This window comes from Anomaloglossus baeobatrachus, chromosome 1, assembly GCF_048569485.1.
Source record: "Anomaloglossus baeobatrachus isolate aAnoBae1 chromosome 1, aAnoBae1.hap1, whole genome shotgun sequence".
Taxonomy (NCBI): Eukaryota; Metazoa; Chordata; class Amphibia; order Anura; family Aromobatidae; genus Anomaloglossus; species Anomaloglossus baeobatrachus.
Window position 1 is genome coordinate 126,725,417 of NC_134353.1, and position 22,395 is coordinate 126,747,811.

Below are 22,395 nucleotides of genomic sequence, written 5' to 3' on the forward strand. Positions count from 1 at the left end.
AAATCTCTAGAAACAAATAGCAGATAAAAAAAAAAAACAAAAAAACTGAATACTCCAGAGCAGCAAAAATAGGAAAAACTGGCCACTTTCACCTTCAGCCTGGTGACACATTGTTAACCAGTGAGAATACAGAAAAGTGCATTGGAAAATATAGTAACATCATATCCTTCTCACAGCTGACAGTCTGTTACAATGTATCCCGTCTAACAACTCTGCACTGCTCAATAGCAGAAGAAAGGCCAGAAATCTGGACCCGGGGATAGTAATGTGTTGACTGGATACATTGCAGCAAACCTTCAGCTGTGTGACATATTTAGTCTTTATGGGCTTTCATCATCTGAATGTAAACACAAATGTTTCCATTTACTGATGGCAAATGTATCCGGAAACTGAAAGTCGAACTGAAAGCGCGTCCAACTGCGAAGCTCCAATCACACCGATCATTACATCCAAGAGCAGCAAAGTATCAATAACTGATGTGCGATTATTATTGGTAATTAGTATGAGCGTCATTTAGTGTAAATTGTGACAGAATTTCTGATCTGTGTTTGTGGTCCCTGTATACCAAGGGCTGTGGGCGCGTAATGAGTTAAACAACCTGCCAAACCCAAAAGTGCTGGCGTGGTGCGGCCTCCCGTACACAGGACACGTGAATGTCACCTCATTGTTATTTGTGAAAGACAAAGCGCTCCCCACAATCCAGCGCTGCCACAAAATTCAGCTGACTGCGAGCTTCCCCTGCCATGCTAATCACAAAGAAGATCGCATTGTACAGCACCCATACACTCTGCAGCACTAACAGCGCAAGGTGCAAACGGAGGCTTTCCTCTATGTATAAATAGCTCAGGTGACAGGGCATTAATATGTGACGTCACACGCAGACTGCCCGTAAATGCGACTGCTGCCAACAGCCTGCACACAACATTGACACATCGCGTTTACATTATAGCGGATGAGAATTTGCCAATGACTTAACAAAATGGTTAAAATGGTCTATTTTACCCAACTTTTCTCTAGTATATGGTCATCTTATATGAAGAGGGGGGGGGTGTCACCACACATGGGTCCGTGTTCACACATTATACACATAGATCCAGATCAGCACTGCTCTCTCCGATCAAAGGTTACAAGATTAGTTAAAACAAAAAGGGACTAAATTGTCCCCACAGAGCCTGGTGGTTTTGTCCACTTGGATTATTCGCTCTGGTCATTTCTAGGCTTCGGTCCTATCACTGTCAGTTTTGTTGTACAATTTGGTTATTTTGCAATAATCTTCTTGTTTTTCAACAGATTGACCATAAAATGCCCCCCAAAGTGCGGTGCCTGAGCCCCTCATGCTGCAGTACAGGGTCTCCGGCACAGAAAGTTTAACGTCCCCCCAATCCTCAGTCCCCACTCATTGCTTTCTGATAAGTCATCTACATTGGAAAATCACACCTAAGAGTTGGGGGTTCACAGGATGGAGGGATCATCGAAGAGGGTGGGGGGGGGGGGGGGGGTGAGAACGTCAAAATGACAAGCTTTTCAAGCAGAAACTGCTTTTTTTTTTTTTTTTAGGGTTTTTTTCCGGAACCAGCTTATATTATTTTTTTTTCTCTTCCTGAGTTTTTGGAATGGAAACTTAAGTTTTTAAGAGCAGCAAAAATACTCAAATGATACTAATTATCATTTAAAATTTTCAATAAAAAAAATCTATAATCATAATTATTATTATTATTATTATTAATAATAATAATAATACCTGTGTGCACAAGCCCTAACAGCAGGAATCCCTTCCAACAAATGACAGAGCCAGGAAACTCCGAGCAGCAGAGTGGATTTCTCATAGAAGAGAATGGAGAGTTCTGAAAAGGTTTAGAGGATTCCAAAAAAAGAAAAAAACCTAACTGTCATGATGCGACTGCACCACAGAGCATGTTGGAGCTATACCCATAGAGCCAATAATCACTAGAGGCAGATGCATCATTTCTGGGCACATTCTGTGCCATGCCGGGGGGTTAGGAGTCATTAACCCCTCCAGCCCTGCACACAGGAAGGCACCGTCATTCTGTGCCATGTCGGCGGGCTAGGTGGCATTAACCCCTCCAGCACTGGCCCTGCACACAGGAGGGCACCCTGCCTGGAAGCCGTGCACACAGCAGGACTGTGTGAATTAACCCCTCGCTGCCTGCCCCGGGCTCCCGCTGATGGAGGAGAAGGTGACCTGTACTCACAGCTGCTGCTCCATGACTTCAGCAGAGACTTTATACTGATCTCGAAGAACACGGAGTCCTGGAGGCTCAGCATCATGGCTCCGGGGGTGCTGGTCCGCTCTCCGCCGCGGCTGGGGGTGCTGGTCCTGTCAGCTCCGGTGCGGCGGCTTCATTACACGCAGTGACGGCAGAGGCTGCTCAGTGCGGGACTGGGGCGGAGGAGGAGGCTGCAGGACGAGGGACAACTTCTGTGCCGGGATGATGTGAAGGACGAGGTGTCCGGCACTGCAGGCGGGGGGAGAGCGGCCGGCACTGCAGGCGGGGGGAGAGCGGCCGGCACTGCAGGCGGGGGGAGAGCGGCCGGCACTGCAGGCGGGGGGAGAGCGGCCGGCACTGCAGGCGGGGGGAGAGCGGCCGGCACTGCAGGCGGGGGGAGAGCGGCCGGCACTGCAGGCGGGGGGAGAGCGGCCGGCACTGCAGGCGGGGGGAGAGCGGCCGGCACTGCAGGCGGGGGGAGAGCGGCCGGCACTGCAGGCGGGGGGAGAGCGGCCGGCACTGCAGGCGGGGGGAGAGCGGCCGGCACTGCAGGCGGGGGGAGAGCGGCCGGCACTGCAGGCGGGGGGAGAGCGGCCGGCAGAGTCCGCTGCTCCTGCAGAATGTGCGGCTCCTGTGCCTCCCGCTGACCGCGGCCGGTGTCATCCTGCGGGAGGGGGCGTCATGGCCGTGGGGGCCGCACTACACTCCTCCGCCAGAGCAGCCTGCACCTGACCGCTCCCTGCAGGACACCTACCAACAGATATCGGGCCAATATCGGTACAATCACACCCACACCAAGCTAATAACGCACGAGGCTGGCACCAATATTTTGTGTATCAATCAACTACAGAGATAGCACATCCATATTGTTCAATAGATCTTGGAATAATGATAATTTCCACAACTGGCTGTTATATAAAATGTTAGTGTGCTGTGATCTTATATATGTGTCCCTGCTGTGTAATGGCCGTGTCTGACCGTACAAGGACATAGTCTGATCATACCACAGCTCCTGGGCCGGGGAGGAATGAAAAGAGTATACAGATATTACAGTATGTAATAATTCTTTCTTTGAGGTAAAATAGTTTTTAAAAAAAACAGGCAGGTAAATGTTTTACCTCACAAAAACAAACAGATAGCACAGCATAGGATCCTATCTGTATACTTTCTTACTTCCTCTCTGGCCCAGGAGCTGTGGTAAGATCAGACCGTGTGCCTGTACGTCAGACACGGCCATTACACAGCAGGGACACATCTATAAGATTATCTCAGCACAGGAACATGTTATATAACATCCAATTGTGGACATTATTATTCCGAGATCTATTGATTATAATGAACTTTATTCATGGGAAAATCCTTTTTAAAAGGAACCAAGCAGCAGGATTCTCCCATACAGTTTAGAGTTTGGATCTTTCATTGAAAAAAAACATAATAAATAAAAATAATAATAAAATCTTTATTTCTGTAGCACCAACATATTCCACAGCACTTCACAATACATCATCAAAAGGTCCAGAAATGAGTGCATTAGTTGATTGGTGTGTGCATTGGTGCAGGACTATGTGGGTTCGGTCTTCAGTAATGATTCCTCCCCTGCCTGTCCTCTATTTAAATCCCCCCCCCCCCCCCCCCCCCGCGCCACCACAGGTAACACCATGGCCGGCGCATGTGCTGGATTATTTCAAGTTTTTTCCAACCTCAATAAAATAGTGCTTGAATGAGCGCATGCACACTACGCAGACACAATTTCTTTCTTTTTTTTTTTTTATCAGCGCATGCGCCGCCATTCATAGTCATCTCCACAGTGTCCTCAGTAAAATGGTGCTGGAGATCGTAGTGCGCGCAGGCACTGATTCTGACCCATTTTATTCAAGAGTTGGAGAAAAAAAAACATAATACTGCGCATGCGCCAGACAGTGTTATCACGCGACAGAGGGGGAAAATTTAACTACCAGAGAGACAGGCAGCCAATGGAGGAAGCATTACTGAAGACCCGAGCCACACAGTGCCGCCCAATGCACACACCACTCAACCAATGCGCTCATCTCTGGACCGTTCATAACCTTTTTATCGGCAATCAAAGGTGCAGTCTCTAAGCAGAAGGTGTGATTTGATTCACCATCCTAGTGCCCACCCCCTCCTTCACCATGAGGCACCCTACTGACAGACCCCCTTTAAGGATACTCAGTGACATTTGGTGCCTGATGGCAATGCTCAGGAAAGTCACAACAACATCTGTGCAACATGTCTGAGACTTGGTGTCACCGGATGTTGCTGTATGTCACTTGCAACTTACTAATCTAATGATTTTCTTATGGTGTCGCATTAATACCTGCAAGACTTGTAAAGGTTTCCAAAGGAATTGGATTTTGTCACCTCTCATTTGCCATAGGCTTCAATGCCTATAGCAAATGAGAGGCAACAGAAAATCCAACTCATTTGGAAACATTTACAATTGTTACAGGTATTAATGCGACACCATAAGAAATCATTAGATGCGATGTCACACGACAAATGGCGCGGTCTAGCCTTAGCCTATCTTGAGCGGCATTAGACCACAGGCAGCGCCAGTCACACGCTGGCACCATCGTTTCCGGAAAGTGGGTTTTACTCTGAAGCACACACAGACCCTCTACAACCATCCTGTGACAATACACAGACTTTTCAATACGAAAAGCAGACATATAGTCACCATGTCCAATACAGCCATACGAGATCAGTATATCATAGTGCAGTTATATGCCATCCTCCATAATAAATCCATACAATGCCTGGACCCCAACAACAGATCTATGCACTGGAGTCCAGGGGACAGGAAGCAATTCACCAGTTATGTCACCACCCCTGACGAGGGAAAATTACATTTATGCCAAAATCAGCAAATGGAGCCGTGTGATAACAGGCCCTCTCTGCAGCCCTTGGACGCACGTCATATTAAATAACCATTTCCTTATATAACATGGGCTCGTCCTCCTGAATATTGTCCGCAGCCCCTTCCTTCATTAGCAGTGTGCAGGCTCCAGATCCCATAGAAAACCAGACTCCAGAAAGAAAGAACAACCCAAGAAGTCAGCGAGGGGAATCTATAAAAGCAAAAGTGGAGTGGTCACCAAAAGCAACCAATCACATGTCAAATATGGAATAGGATTGTTGGCCAAGATTAGTAGGTTTGACCGACAGTCTAATGTGTGTGGGGTGCAGGACAACTGATGGTCGGTGGCTTATGGCAGACTTCAGACTGGTCAGCGGTTTTCTCAGAGAGCACAGGAGCGATCAGCCGGACGATCCATCTGATGAGTATGGAAGCTTAGGGCCACGAATTTGTATAGAGAGACCTAAAAGCAACTGTGAACCCTCGAAGGTCCAATGGTCAAACTCTAGCACAGTGGTACCCAAACTCCAGTCCTCACGACCCCCAACAGGTCATGTATTCAGGATTTCTTTACTATAGCACAGGTGATGCCTTGATAATGATTCCATCACCTGTTCAATAGGAAGGAAATCCTGAAAACATGACCTGTTGGGGGCCACGAGGACTGGAGTTTGGGAAACCCTGCTCTAGAATGTTGGACAACAAAATAAGGAAAATTTCAACCACTTTCTGCCAACGATCAGTACCAATCTCATGCCACAAACAATGGCAATATACGGATGGTATATACCCGACTGTCCAAACATTGATCCGGTGTGTGGAATGTGTCTTCTGGTTGTTGTCGTACCCTGTAATCAGAGAGATCTGCACCCCATCGGTGTCTGGAAGTCCAGACCCGGTCACTGATCATGGCAGATAGATCTGAATGGTTATTTAATTTATAACATTGTAGATCTGAAAACAGACGCCTGAAATCCTTAATTTATGGTCTGCCAAAGTCAGGAAATACTGTATAGTGTATGCCATACAGTACATTAAAAGGGAACCTGTCACGAGCAGCATGAATCCGAGCCTGGCACAAGCCAAGTAGGTTTCTCTGGAGTGCATAGTTTACAGATCCCAAAATAAAGATGGAGACTAGCCCAGCGGCCTCTTCCTGCACCACTCTAGTTGGCCGACAGGTTCGTCCCCATGTACACACATGGGAGACTTGTCAATCAACTAGGCAGGCCTGCACAACTCCTGGCCTCGGGGCCCATCAACAGAGCATGTTTTCCAGATTTCCCTAGCATTGTACAGGTGATGATCCCATTTGAGCAGAGGTCTCAAACATGTAGCCCGAGGCTGCTTCTTTGCAGCCTTCCGCCTCCTTGATGATCGCGGATGGTTGAGGGGCCGCCGCAGCCAGCTCTTTATTTCAGATGTATGATTTGCCGACGCTGCGCAGAAACGAGATCTGTGCATAGCTATTCCAAAGCAAGCAGGCAGCCAATCAGAGGCCAGCAGGTGACGTTATATGCATCAGCTGCTTGCCTCTGATTAGCTGGCGGCTGCTATTGGATTAAGCCATGTGCAGATCTTGTTTCTGCTTAATGTCGGCAAATCATACATCTGAAATAAAGAGATGGCTGCGGCGGCCCCTCAACCGTCCGCGATCATCAAGGAGGCGGAAGGCTGCAAGAAGCAGCCTCAGGCCACATGTGGCCCACGGGCCGCATGTTTGAGACCTCTGCTCAAATGGGATCATCACCTGTGCAACAAATCATTGATCTGAAGTAAAGAGCTGACTGCAGCGGACCCTCATCATCCGGTTGCGATCCCCAAGGGGGCCACAGGCCAACAGGCCGCAAGAAGAGGACACCGAGGGGATGGAGGACAGGTGAGAACAAGTGTGTATATTGTATGTATGTGTGCGCGAGCATGGAATGGCACAATAGGGGACACTATTACAGGATGGGGCATTGCTACAAGAAGGGGACCAGCACAGGCACATTAGTAAAAGGGGACAGCATGGGCACATTACTACAGGATGGGGACAAAGTTGGGCTAATTACTACAAGGGAACAAGGATGGGGACGTTACTACAAGATGAGAACCAGGATGCGTACATTAGGACAGGATGAGGGTTAGTATGGAGCACATTACTACAAGAAGGGGACCATGATAGGGCACATTACTACAGGATGGGGACAAATATGGGCAAATTACCACAGAATTAGGACTAGGGGCACATTACTACAAGAAAAGGAACAGGATGGGGGCATTACTAAAACATATTGGCCAAAATTACTATATGGTGCGAACTGCAAGACAATACTACTTACAAGAAAGGGATAAAAATGTGAAAAACAAGTGAAATACATTCAAAAACAATGATCCAAAAGGTCTAACATGAAAAAAAAAAAATATGGTACCAATAAAAATGTCACTTGGTCTTGCAAAAAATGCACTCTCCCCCCCCCCCCAAAAAAAAATAAATCATTTTTTTCTATGTGAGGCCTCATACCCAGCAGAGTTTGAGACCCCTGCATCAGAGGTATGCGGGGAGAATGCTGGACTAGTCATGCCTGTCCCTATGGTCCCTGGCAGGAACCATGTTTATTCAGCAATGCTGGACCACTCCAGAAAAAAAAAAACCCAGGCTCTGATGCTCGTTGCCCAAGGTTTGACCAGCAGCAACCGGAGGACAGGTCCCTTTAAAATGAAACCTTTTATCATGGCAGAATACGAGTCCCGATATGGACAGTAATCTCCGTCCCCGGCTTCTGCAGGCGCAGCACGAATCGCACATTCTTAATGGTTACGGCAAGGATTGGTTGAATGCTCAGACATGTGTTAGGACGGTTCAGGATGCTGCCGCTTCATTAGCAGCTGCTGTCCGCCAACTGTCCTGGACGACAGGGATCCTTGTTCTCCTGCAGCTATGACCATACACCATGTTGAAGGGCAGAAAGGAACAATAAACTTTCTCTCCAATTACTGTCAGGCGCAGCCGTTCACAGAAGTAGCCGGGAAGCAGCAGTCACGTTCTGTCCAACAACTGGGGGCTACAGAAACAGAACTCCGGACTCCTGAGCCATGAGACATTTGTGGGATATACACTCATTCTAGAGTAAAACCATAAACTTTCCTATATACTTATGATTCCCACCCAATTCCACGCTAGGCTTCACGTCACTGCTCGCTGACAAATCTCCGCAATGACAATTTGACCGAAAAAGGACAATTCAACGGCATCTCAGTATGGTTTTTCTTGCAAGAATACTCTACAAAAGCGAGTAATTTCTAATAAAATCACATTACAAAACCTAAATTCATTGTGTTTAAGCTTCAAAAGGGTTTGTCCAAAAACAGCACAATATTAATGGCAACAGATTGTAGACGTATGTCACGGCCGGTGCTCCTCCACCAGAATCCGGACTTAAGGGTGCCTTAAGGCCGCTTTACACGCAACGACATCGCTAACGCGATGTCGTTGTGCGTCACGAATTCCGGGACCCCATCCGGCCTCATTAGCGACGTTGTTGCGTGTGACACGTACGAGCGACCGCTAACGAGTAAAAATACTCACCTTATTGTTGCTCATTGACACGCTGTCCAGTTCCCAAATATCGTTGCTGCTACAGGTACGATGCTGTTCGTCGTTCCTGCGGCAGCACACATCACTATGTGTGACACCGCAGGAGTGACGAAGATCTCCTTACTTGCGGCCGCTGGCAATGAGGAAGGAAGGAGGTGGGTGGGATGTTACGTCCCGCTCATCTCCGCCCCTCTGCTTCTATTGGGCGGCCGCTTAGTTACATCGCTGTGACGCCGAACGAACCGCCCCCTTAGGAGGCAATTTGCCGGTCACAGCGACGTCGCTAGGCAGGTAAGTATAGTGTGACGGGTCCGAGCGATGTTGTGCGCCACGGCAGCGATTTGCCCGTGACGCACAACCAATGGGGGTGGGTACGCACACTAGCAAGATCGCAGCGTGTAAGGCGGCCTTTACACACTGCGACATTGCTAGCGATGTCGAGCGCGATAGCATCCGCCCCCGTCGTTCGTGCGACATTTGGTGCTCGCTGCCATAGCGAACATTATCGCTACGGCAGCGTCACGCGAATATACCTTTTCAGCGACGTTGCTGTGACCACCGAACAATCCCTTCCTCAAGGGGGAGGTGCGTTCGTCGTCATAGCTACGTCACAGCGACGTCACTAAGCGGCCGGCCAATAAAAGAGGAGGGGAGGAGATGAGCGGCCGGAACATGCCGCCCACATCCTTTCTACCTCATTGCCAGTGGACACAGGTAAGGAGATGTTCGTCATTCCTGAGGTGTCACACATAGCGATGTGTGATGCCGCAGGAACGACAAACAACATTGTACCTGTGGCAGCAGCGATATAAAGGAAAGGAGCGATGTGTCAACGATCACCTTTTTGAACGATTTTGCGATCGTTGATAGTCGCTCCTTGGTGTCACACGCTGCGATGTCTGTAACGGCGCCGGATGTGCGTCACTAACGACGTGACCCCAACGATATATCGGTAGCGATGTCGCAGCGTGTAAAGCACCCTTTAGACAATGTGTAGCCAATCATTAGCCACTGATCGTCTGCAGCCCTCACTATTCTTCTGCCAATCATTGGCCACTGATCGTCTGCAGCCCTCACTATTCTTCTGCCAATCATTGGCCACTGATCATCTGAAGCCCTCAGTATTCTTCTGCCAATCACTGGCCACTGATCGTCTGCAGCCCTCACTATTCTTCTGATTGGGCATAAATGTGAAGGAGAATTGCGAGAGATGGTTTACGGGTTTTACGTTTGGGGCAGCAGGAATATCAGAAGGTGGAATCATTACGAATAAAACTAAACCAGAACAAATCTAAGGTCCTCCTCATAATACAGAATGGCGCGATTTTCATGGATTACTGATCAGTAAGATTTTATTTTTTTCCAACAGACCTAGGGTTCAGATATTTGAGGAATCCAGGGTCATTATTTCCAGCAGTCAATCTTTCAGATATCAATGTTCACACTAAAAAGTGTGCCCCAATCTGATAAACCCAGGTTGTGTATAACCACATACAGGTTTATATCTAAACTTATACCGGAAGGCAATTAGGCAAAAACAATCCATACAAAAGACAAAATTTCCCCAAAATCTGACTTTTGATATCCCAGGGCCTCCTGGCTCTCTCGGGCAGTAGATGGGTAAGCGACATGTTTGGTGACTAGTACGGATGTTACTTCTGTCTGCCTTTGAAATTAACAGATTATGTTTTATAATAGAAAAGATGGGACAAATTTCTGCTCCCAGATATGTGCATATTGGGGAGTACCATCTCATCATGTATAAGCAATAGAGATGAGCGAACCAGGGTTCGAACCAAACACAAACTTTAAAAAAAATATATCAGTGTCCATGTTTGGAGTTCGGTTGCTGTACTTTTGCTAACCAGTCAAACAAGCATTGCGGTGCTCGGTTCAGTGCAAGCCAGTTGCAGTCTATGAATAGATCTCAATGACTGTAAACAACATCTTCGGATGTAGTGTGTCAAAAAAAAAATAAATAAAAACCTCTCTCCCTAGGAAATGCTCTGTTTTTGGCTGGCTGTACGTGGGTGGAGAGCCAAACTGACCAACCATTGACTTCCAATGCGATTCAGGCTCCGGGATCAAGTCCAGGTCCCAAACTGAACTTGTTCTAAAGTCAGGCTGAACCTGCCGAACCAGAACTTCCATGGGTCCGCTCATCTCCAATGAGCAGCTCATCAGCTAGAATGTCCTCCTAAGAAGGGATGAGCAAACCTGTGGAAGTTCAGTTCGGTGGGTGCAGCTGAACCGAACCTCGAAGGGTCTGGACTTCACCGGAACTCCAATGTAAGTCACTACTGGTTGGCAGTTCGAGTCCCCAACCACATCCAACCAACCAAAAGCAGAATACTTCCGGGGGAGGGTGAGCAGGGGTTTTACTTTTTCTTTCGGGGGAGGGTACACTACACCTGATCTACTGTTGATCCCCCCCCCCCGTTTGACCAGGTTAGGACTATGAGGAAGGCGGACAAGGCCGCCGAAACGCGTAGTCCAATCTGCGGTTACTCTGATGACTAACATCTTGTTCCTGAGCCTTGTGGGAGCTGGGTTCCATTGCACCTGTGTGTGAATGAAATATATATCTATATATATATATCTATCTATATCTATCTATATCTATCTATCTATATCTATATATACACATATATATATATATATATATATATATATATATATATATATATATATATATATATATATATATATATATATATATATATATATATATATATATATATATATATATATATATATATATATATATATATATACACACACACACACACATATATACATATATATATATACATACACACATATATATACATATACATACACACACACATACATATATACACAGAATATATATAAAATGTATATATTATTTTTTTTTCTCAGTTACAGCAAAGTATTCTTGATTTTCCTCCAGAGTCCGGAGAGGTGCGCCTGAAGAACCACTCTGGTGGAATGATCATTAAGTCATTGATGAATTGGGCGGGGTGGTAGAAAAAAACTTAACAGACGTCAAATAAACTCCAAAGGGCAAATGTAAATAATAATGCAGATAATACAACTTTAGACCTTGGTGCCTCGGAGACTTCTGTACAGCGTTTTCTTTATTATTATGGCCACAAATATCTAATACAATTTATCAATAAATCCTCTAGATTTTGGGGTCTTGAGACCCTTGAGCTCAGTAAACCCAGTTGATAACACATTGTATAATAAGATGGATCAACATCAAGGTTGTTGGAAAGATCCATTCTAAAATCCATTGGGATCTACAACATCCTGAAGCAGAGAGCATTATCCATCAGGAGAGAAGCGATGTCCTCATCGTCCACAGGGAATCCAGAAGATCCTAATGGACACTGCAAATCTTTTAAAACCTCAGAAATGCAGTAACAGAGAAACACTCAGCAATATGGAGAAGACGTCGGTGGCAGGAAAGTGCGCCGCATGCTAGGAATATTCAGATATTTCTCTGGTAGCCTTGAATAATGTACGGCTCATCCAAGAACATCTATTCTAAACAATTTCATACTAGCGTCCAATATGTTCCATAGCACACTGTACAAACGAGTATAATTACCACTTAATCATGAATGATGGTTAATGCAATAGCAGCGGACAAGCACGTAACGCTCTGATTATCTTACAAAGCATGGTTAGCAAAAGCAGAACATTTCATACCGTGCTTTTCTCTAAAAAAGAATCATGAAATCCATAAATTGTAGGGAAAATGTTCAATTCAAACAACAAAGTTGGCCAACAAATAAGTCAATTTTATTTAACAAAAGCAGCGCTGGTGCCCTCACCCACATGGGCATATGTAAGAAGTTGTGTGAATCGATGTGCTCATCCCTTTCCATTCGCCATGATAATGGTGCAAGGCGACAACGGCCTATTAACCACCGGCATCCGTGGTTTTTTATTGGTTTGCTGGCCTGGCAGCGCAATGACATCCTCAAGTAGTGACACACGTGTAACGTCACGCCAGGTTGGGTAATCAAAAGAGATCCCATGGATGTCTGTGGGTAACTGGCAGCATGCCGGCTCCTATACTGCAGCCACATCCTATGGTCGCCAAAACTCTAGAGCGGTGGTTCCCAACTTTTCTGATCTTGAGAGCCACATTCAGCTCAGAGAGGGTTGCGAGCCACATACAGCTCCTGCTACTCTCACCGTAGTGGCACTTAGAGCTCCCATCAGCAGAAAGCCAAAGCTGTTCCTCAGAAATCAAACCGAGGCAAGCGCCATTTTGAGTACTGTTCTTTTGGGTATCTTCATATAATCATGTCCATAACAAGGTTACCAAGATCCAGGGGTTCCTACAAATCCCATTTAGATCTGCTCTTCTGTGTGGGGCTATTCACAAAAGTTACCTGGAGACCTGCTCTTCATAGTGGTTTGCTAGACCAGGTGCTAATGCACCAAGCTGAAAAAACAATCACTGATCTTGGGGAGACCCGCCAGAGACAACACTGCCGGCAGCCAACGAGGGCGCTCCGCACAATGAAAACTTAGTTGCCTGGTCATAGCTTTAAACTTGTCAAAGAGTTGGATATTGACTAAAAGGGCCACTTAATATGGTGGTTATGGTGGTCTCCTAAAAAGAGTCACCCCTTGGCTGGGTCCTTCCCAGAGGGATATCTGGCTAGTTTCTGTGTCGAGACTCCTAAGGCTACTTTCACACATCCGGTTTTTGCTCTGCGGCACAATACGGCGCTCTGCAGAAAAACCGCAACAGGTTTTTTTTGCTGCCGGTTGCGGGTTTTTTTGCATAGACTTACATTAGTGCCGTATTGTGCCGCATGGGCTTGCGTTCGGTCCGGTTTTTGCCGCATGCGGCAGATTTAGCCGATGCTGCGGCCAGATGGAACGTTGCCTGCAACGTTTTTTGCTCCGACAAAAAAAACGCATCGCGCCGCATCCGGCCGCTGCGGCACATTTTTCAATGCATGCCTATGGACGTCGGATGCGGCGCGATGTGGAAAAAACGCATCCGGCCGCCGCATGCGGTTTCTTCCACTGCGCATGCTCAGTAGCGTGCCGCAACCGGAAAAAAACGGACCGGCCGCATGTAAAAACGTATGCAAAGGATGCGGTGTTTTCACCGCATCCGTTGCATAGGTTTCGCAGCCGGATTGAGCCGCACGGCTCAAACCGGATGTGTGAAAGTAGCCTAACAGAGGCTCCACAGACTTTTTTGAAATGCACCAAGCTGGCAGGCAGCTATGAGCCACACATCACGGGCCTGTGAGCCACATGTGGCTACTGAGGCACAAAGTGGGGACCTCTGTTTTAGAGAATCCATGTGTTGAGATCATGCTTTACACCAGAGTTCCCCAACTCCAGTTCTCAAGGGCCACCAACAGTGCATGTTTTTAGGATTTCCTTAGCATTGCATGGGTGTTGGAATGATCACCTGTGCAATACTAAGGAAACCCTGAAAACATGCACTGTTGGTGGCCCTTGAGGACTGGAGTTGGGGACCCCTGCTTTACACCAAGATGGTACAGCTAAGAAAATGAAGGCTGGGTTCACACTAGCCTTCATAAACACAGAACGGAATAGTAAAACTCCCAATGGGAACAGAGGCGCTACAGGACGAATCTTATGGATAGAAAAAGGGGGCTGTCAAATTATGGCCGTGTGCCCGATACTCTAACGTTCTGTAGTCTCCATCTCATCCACCCTCCCTGAATACATCATTTTGCATTGTTGCATGCGGGCCAAGAGCCCATATTCAGTCACTTAAGAAAAAAAAGTAGCAAACTTCGGGCACTTCATAAACTTGCTTCCAACTCCCAGGACCCCGGCTCATTAATCTCTGAGCACCTTATTATGAGGATTGGCCATTTCCTGAAAAAAAGCAAAGAAGACTAAACTACAGGGTCTAGCTCTAGGCAAATATTATGACTGTGTAATACAGAGGGTGGCGCGTCATCCCACGGCCGGCTCCCTCGCAGCTGACATTTCATATCATCTGCCAACCTGGCCTGTAACATCGTGTTACCGAGGATAATACCACGTGGTAATAAGCGCGATTTCATGCCTGAAAGCCTCTGCCAAGAACAAAATTCCTCACATTGTCAAGTGTATGAAAGAACAGCAGCAGCCAGAAAACGCTATTTAAAGACGGGAAGGCACAGGCCGTATAGCGTGGGTGCACAGACGACACGGGGAGCGGCTCAAAGCCCGCTGCCCACTTGGCTCTTACACACCGATGGAGATCTTCTGTTTATTATCGGGGGTCTCTTTAAAAAGCAGCATAAAGTTGCAGAACATAAAAGTTATTCTTTGATAGAGATTTTCTGCAGACGGGGGTTATGGCTGTCATTGACAACAGAAGTCATATCTGATGGATGCAAATGGTCACTTCTGGACTGATTCAATCTTATTATTTGTCAGGGTTATTTACCTTGGAAGTAAGAAAAGTGCTGAAATCTTCCCTTTTCTTGCTAAAAAGAATGTCAATGGAAGACCCCCAACCGGGTGTGAGCAGATACCTCCACCGATGTTCCTCCATGGACATTGCATATAGTAATTGGCATCAATGATGTATTTTAATGGGCCGTGTACAAAAGAATTGTAACACAACCACTAGTTTCATTTCTCAATCTGTATCTGAGTGATATAAATTAGACAAAAGCTCAGAAATGTTTGCACTGGAGACTCTTTAGATGCAAATGACCACATAATCAGGGGTGTAGGGGCTACAGAGGTCCTAGGACCCTGGAGCCTAAGGCTACTTTCACACATCCGGATTTTTGCTCTGCGGCACAATACGGCGTTCTGCAGAAAAACCGCAACCGGCTTTTGTAACGCCGGTTGCGTTTTTTTTTTTGCATAGACTTACATTAGTGCCGTATTGTGCCGCAGGGGCTTGCGTTCGGTCCGGTTTTGGCCGCATGCGGCAGATTTAGCCGATGCCGCGGCCGGATCGAACGTACCCTGCAACGTTTTTTGCTCCGGCAAAAAACACCGCATCGCGCCGCATCCAACCGCTGCGGCGCATTTTTCAATGCATACCTATGGAGGCCGGATGTGGCGCGATGCGGAAAAACCCGCATCCGGTCACCGCATGCGGTTTTTTCCACTGCGCATGCTCAGTAGCATGCCGCAACCGGAAAAAAACGGACGGGCCGCATGTAAAAACTTATGCAAAGGATGCGGTGTTTTCGCCGCATCCGTTGCATAGTTTTCACAGCCGGATTGAGCCGCAGGGCTCAAACCGGATGTGTGAAAGTAGCCTTAGAGGACCCAAAAGAGCCCATGTGAGAAGGTTAATCCTAATAAAGACCCATGGTAGCTGGAGAACTTGCTTTGGGGCCTATGAGATTCAACATACGCCACAAGCAGAAATCTGTCTAAAACTTCCAATTACTGAAGCAGCAAAAGATCAAATCACTGAGAAAAACTACGTATCACAGGTCGAGGTTCAAGAGATTTGGCCACCAATCATCAGCACTAGGAAAATGAAAAGATGGACAGATTTGATCTGGGACAGCACATTGTTTTCTATAAATCTGTGTACATGTGCATGTAGTGTAGTGGGTGTCTCCATAGTCATACCACCGTCTTCTCCGGTATCCAGCTCCATTCAGCTCCTCTTCTCAGTGACATCACCGCTATTCAGACTCCTGGTCACACTGTGTGAGCCAGACTTCTCATTTAGAATGAGCCTCGCTCCGACGCTCCATAGACTTACATTATAAAAGCCACTTTCATGTCATGTAGAAAACAGATTTAGGCCTCATTCCCACTTGTGTATAAAATGGAAGAGTGCAATCTGATAAAACATCGGACTGCACTCGCACCAGTGTTAAAGAGAATTAACCATCAGGATTTTCATATATAAAGTAAAGCCAGTGCTATACTGGCGCTAGGATGCGGAGTGTAAGCATAGCTTTTGTTTACAGATTGGATGTTGTATTTCAGAAATATGTGCAAGTAAAGTTCCAGCAATGCACTGTTATTTGATTGACAGGTGCAACAGGGGTGGGAAAACATGGGCCAGGTCTTGCTATTTATTCCCGCCCTCTCACCATCATAGATGTTAATTCCAGCACATTATCATTTCTAAGTATTGCAGAACACTCTCGTTGCAACATTGGGAGCGTGCACAGTCACAACAGAAGTGGAGACCGCCCCCCAAAATCATCTCACCGCAGACCACACCAGAAGAACATGAGCCACACACTTCAGAGGAGATGGGGAAGCTGATTTTTGGGGTAGTCTCCACTTCTGTTGTGAGCGTGCGTGCTCCTGTGGTCACAATGAGAGCAGAGGGAGTGAGAGCGCATGCACCGCACTCACACAGCACATACGCAAGTCCGATGCAGAAAGACTGCCCTCACAAAGATTGTGCGGGAGATAGCGCAATGTGCAGGCGCAGAGTCCGACATCATCTTAGTGAAGAGTGTTCTACAATATTTAGAAATTATATGGGGGGGGGGATTTGCACCATGCTGCATTTGGCAGCGTATATCGGATCACACGCATACAAGTCTACAGTGGTATGAGAGTTTAGTAATACACACACTAAATACCATATTTGAAGAAATAATAAAACAAACAAAAAAGTGAGGATTTCTTTAAAGGTCGCCATACATAGCCCACAGTTTGCATATGTGGGCAGTATGGTGGCTCAGTGGGTGGCACGGTGGCTCAGTGGTTAGCATTGCAGTCTTGCAGCGTTTGGGTCCTGGGTTCAAATCCCACCAAGGACGACATCTGCAAGGCGTTTGTATGTTCTCCGTATTAGTGTGGGTTTCCTCCCACACTCCAAAGACATACAGATAGGGAATTGAGATTGTGAGCTGCAATGGGGACAGTGTTCTTGATGTATGTAAAGCGCTGCGAAATAGGTCAGCGCTATATAAATATAAAAGATTTTTTTTATTTTATTTATGCTGCTGACATTGGCAGCATGTTGTAACAATCTGATGCATAGGTGCCTTCGGACAGATGAAGTTGGGGTAAATAAGGTTCCGGCAGTTTGTGTTTTACCACTCATCCCTTCTGTTCCTCGAGAGATAAGTCGCTGCCAGAACTATTTGACAGTGGCTTTCAATGATCCCTTTGAAAGCCACAATGTCAAGTGTGCTCGTCAAAAATGAATGAGCGCTTTGCCATAACCTATCATACGAGTATAGCCACCATTGATAACACGACTCAAGGTTACAAAGAAATTGTGGAACAAAAGATATTTACTTTTTTTTTGTTAATTGCCTGTGTACCAAGTAAAGAGACTTCACCTCTTCTGCCAACACCCCCCTGTGCCAATACTCTATATTCAGGGACTGCCCATGCTTGGGGGGCAGGAGCACTGGTGTCATCTCCACCCTCCCGCCAGCACGGATTTGGAGTAGAAGATAACTGGCTGACGAGCCTCGTTGGGTGTAGATACACAGTCATGTCAAGTAATTTGCGTGCTGTAAGTCTACACGTGTATTTATTTAATGTGATAGGCTTTTGTATATAATTCAGCAAAGGATTAGTTTAGAGTAGGTATTAGCAAACAGCAGTAGAATACTTGGCACCGTCTCCGATGGAGGACAACTGGCTTCTCCTGCTTTTAACACTTAATCCTCAAGGTTCTGGCATATTATATGTACATTAAAAAAGGAGCTTTTAAGCTTCACAAAGAAACCTGTTCAACTTTATACATTCAGGCCCTGTAATACTAGAAAACTTTTAAGATGAACCAGAAACATAAAATAACCTTTATATATACAGATTAGTGACTTGAGCGACATTCAGGACACCATCGCTACCAATGTGGAGTTTTATACGAGATGGATGTTCGCGATGCATATTTTCGGGCACATTGACCACACAGTTGCGGGACATGAGCGCCTGCCGAGAAGGAGCTCGGCTGGCATGACGATTGATTGAGGTGATCCCAAATGTTCTGAGGTAACCTGAGGAAAAACCTGGGGTATTCTGGGAAAACAAATTGTTCTGGCCGAGTCAGACATTACTAGGGCAATGGGACAAGGTATGCATCCCTTTGTACTGAACACAGCTCCCAGTGCCAGGCAGCAGGAGCCAAAGAATTCAGACCCCATCATCACACAGCGGGGCATCACGGATAAAACATTTCCATGCTTAGCAGAGATCAAAGAAACATTCACAATACAGGCCATGTAGTAAGCCGTCTACAGACCAGGGTCACCACGCAAATGTCAAAACACAAAATCTTTGGAGAATACCGGATATGGTAAGGGAATTAAACAAGTAGATCCTCGGCTAAATAAAGTCTCTAGTATGACATCCAGGAGACTACACAGAGGCTACATTGTTTTGGACATGAAAGAGGAAGATCAGAAACCAGATGGACTGATACAACCACAGGAACCAAGAACTCACCACTGAAGATTCAGAAGATTAAGCCATGACACAAGATATTCATGTGGTCACCAGTAGTCATAACTAATTTGAAGGATTGTAAACTTCAGATCATCACAAATCACACTGACATATTCAGAATCAAACCGATTTTAGACACTGGAATATCACATTGTAGATTCTGGTCTTCATACAGTGGGTTATCCATGTCAATTTATATCAATACGTGTACTTCAAGAGAGGTTCATGGTATTAGTCCCAATGGTCCCATAACTCAAATAAAATGTCATTATCCAAGGTGCTGTTCACATTTTTTTAATGGCAAAAATACAATAGTCTTGCAAACTGTCATCAGGTGGTGATCAAGGATCAAAACCTGAAGAATTGACTATTGGCCCTTGGGTTTTGTGTGAGCCTAGTCATCAAAAAAAAACAAAAACAAAAAAAAAACAAACAAACAAACAAACCCAAGTATGTATATTTCTGAATATAATGCTGTGAGCATTAAAGCTCAAAATTATGAAAATTGTCAAAAGACCTTGTGAAGATGCTGGCGGAAGCTGATAAGATTGCGTCATTAGCTACAGTGAAACGAGTACCATATCAACATGGGCTGAAAGGCCACTCTACCAGGAAGAAGCCAATACTCCAAAAGAAACATAGAAAAACTAGATTAATGTTTGCAAATACACAAAAATAAACACCTTAATTTTTGGAGACAAGTACTGTGGTCTAACAAAACTAAAATTTAACTGTTTGGCCATAATCACCATCGTTACGTTTGGAGGACTAAGGTAGAAGCTTTGAAGCCTAAGAACACCATTCCAACTGTGCAACACGGGGGTTGGCAGCATCATATTGCGGGGTTGTTTTGCTGCAGGAGGGACTGTTGCACTTCACAAAATAGATGGCATCATGAGGAAAGAAGATTATGTGGCAATGCTGAAGCAACATCCCAAGACATCAGCCAGCAACTTAAAGCTTGGGCAGAAATGGATCTTCCAAATGGACAATGTTTTGGAGTGGCCATCATAAAGCCCTGATTTCAAACCTAATGAAAATTTATGGATGAAGCTGAAAAGGCTGGTGCGAGCAAAGCGACCTACAAACATGGCTCAGTTACACCAGTTCTGTCAGGAGGAATGGGCCCAAATTCCTACCAACTATTGTGAGAAGCTTGTAGAAGGAGAGCCAAAATGTTTCACCCAAGTCATACAGTTTAAGAGCAATGATACCAAATAGTAATGAAATGTGTGTAAACTTTTGAAGTAAAAAAAAAAAGTAAAAAAAATGCCTTAAAACATTATTTGTCTCATTATTCTGGCATTTAGCAAATATAAATAATTTTGGTTCCGAATTGACCTAAAACAGTAAAGGTTTATTCTGATCTCATGTCAGATAGTGAGAAAAACATGCAGATGTGTCTTTTTAGATATTGGACGGAAACCTCTGGTTTCAACTGTACATAAACACACATAAATACAAACGTTTGCGCGCGCGCGCGTGCGTGCGTGCGTGTGTGTGTGTGTGTAAATATTTGAACCAGAAAGTGATGAACTATCATTAGCGCAAAACTGTTTCCGACGGATAATGATTTCTTGGTGCAACTCAGAGATTAGCTCCAGACATTGAGAATAACGGCCATTTTTTGTGAAATACATGGATTATGCAGTGCACAACTGTACTGCCACAACAGGGTAAATAATCGCCTCCTAACAAGCCTGTTGCTTGGCATATGCTAAGCTGGTATCCATCCATATATCTCCACGGTGACTGCCTTTGTACTTTAATACCCGCAATTCCTATGTTGGTGCTTGCCTCCATCTGTTCTTTTCCACTACGTTACTTAAAAAGTAATATAAAAAGCTCTGCCAGACAGGATGATTCAGCCAAGGTCTTGTTCCCAGAGAGCGATCAGAACACAGGGAGTCTCAGGAGTAAGAAAATATACAAGATATATAAAAAAAAAAAAAAAAAAAAGTCCAGCCGTTACAAAAACTCAGAATTTTTTACGCAGAATAAAGGCAAGAAGTAACAAAAGGAAAAAAACAAACAAACAAACATTCTGGTGACACTATGAAAGGAGATTCAAAAAGTCATGACACCTTGCTACATCGCCCACGGTCAGTGTGGACATTGATCACAGCTGTTTGACGAGTCTGGATGATGCTGCCGGTATCAGGTGGTGTGCTGTGCATGCTGTGAGAGGGGAGGGACAGCAGCTCTTACACACCGTTCACATCCCTACATCTACGCTCTGCAAATGACTTTCAACTAACATCCACACTGATTCGAACCTCCCACTCCCAGATCCAAGACTCCTTCCGAGTTGCACCAATCCTCTGGAACGCTCTACCCCAAGAAGTTAGGCTGAATCACAACTTACTCAGTTTCAGACACATCCTAAAAACGCATCTTTTTAGGGCGGCCTATCACACTACCTTGCCGAACTAAACTGACATAGTCCCTCCACAACTTCTCAGAACATAACCACGTCAAACTCCATGGCACCCAAATGCAACTCCAGGTTCTAGCCAACTGGCCCATTATCTATCCCCTATTTCCTTGAGATGGCTGGATTGCCATTGTAATTAAGCACTTGTACCTTGTCCCTCCTCCCATTTCATTGTAGATTGTAAGCTCTCACGAGCAGGGTTGTCTTTTTCCCTCTAAATATTGTATCTTCTATAACTGTTACTTGTTTGTATATCCTCCTGAATTGTAAAGCGCTGCGGAATATGTTGGCGCTATAGAAATAAAGATTATTATTATTATTATTATTATTATTATCCCTGCTCTGGTGTCACAGTACAGAGATACTATCTATTCTGTACAGTTCTAGAGAAATAATGTACAGAAGAGGACCAAGTAAGCAGGTTGCATCTAAGGGGTGCGTCACACACAGCGAGCTCGCTGCCGAGATCGCTGCTGAGTCACGCTTTTTGTGACGCAGCAGTGACCTCATTAGCGATCTCGCTGTGTGTGACACTGAGCAGCGATCTGGCCCCTGCTGCGAGATCGCTGCTCGTTACACACAGCCCTGGTTCGTTTTCTTCAAAGCCGCTCTCCCGCTGTGACACACAGATCGCTGTGTGTGACAGCGAGAGAGCGACAAATGAAGCGAGCAGGGAGCAGGAGCCGGCATCTGACAGCTGAGGTAAGCTGTATCCAAGATAAACATCGGGTAACCAAGGTGGTTACCCGATATTTACCTTAGTTACCAGCCTACGCAGCTCTCACGCTGCCTGTGCTGCCGGCTGCGGGTCTCTGCACATGTAGCTGCTGTACACATCGGGTTAATTAACCCGATGTGTACAGCAGCTAGGAGAGCAAGGAGCCAGCGCTAAGCAGTG

At 45.8% G+C, this 22,395-nt stretch overlaps 1 protein-coding gene across 7 annotated transcripts in view; it reads right to left on the reverse strand.

Annotated features, from left to right (window-relative positions):
- The window catches only part of FRYL (FRY like transcription coactivator), a 520,064-nt gene that overhangs the window by 333,492 nt on the left and 164,177 nt on the right, over nt 1-22,395 (reverse strand). For 2 of the 7 annotated variants that reach the window (XM_075347030.1, XM_075347028.1), the window contains exon 1: nt 2,214-2,826. The exons of the other annotated variants lie outside the window; for them this stretch is intronic. In XM_075347030.1, coding sequence (XP_075203145.1) covers nt 2,214-2,289 — 76 coding nt within the window. In that variant the 5' untranslated portion in view covers nt 2,290-2,826. Of the gene's footprint in view, nt 1-2,213; nt 2,827-22,395 lie in introns of those variants that run through there. 7 annotated transcript variants of the gene reach the window in all.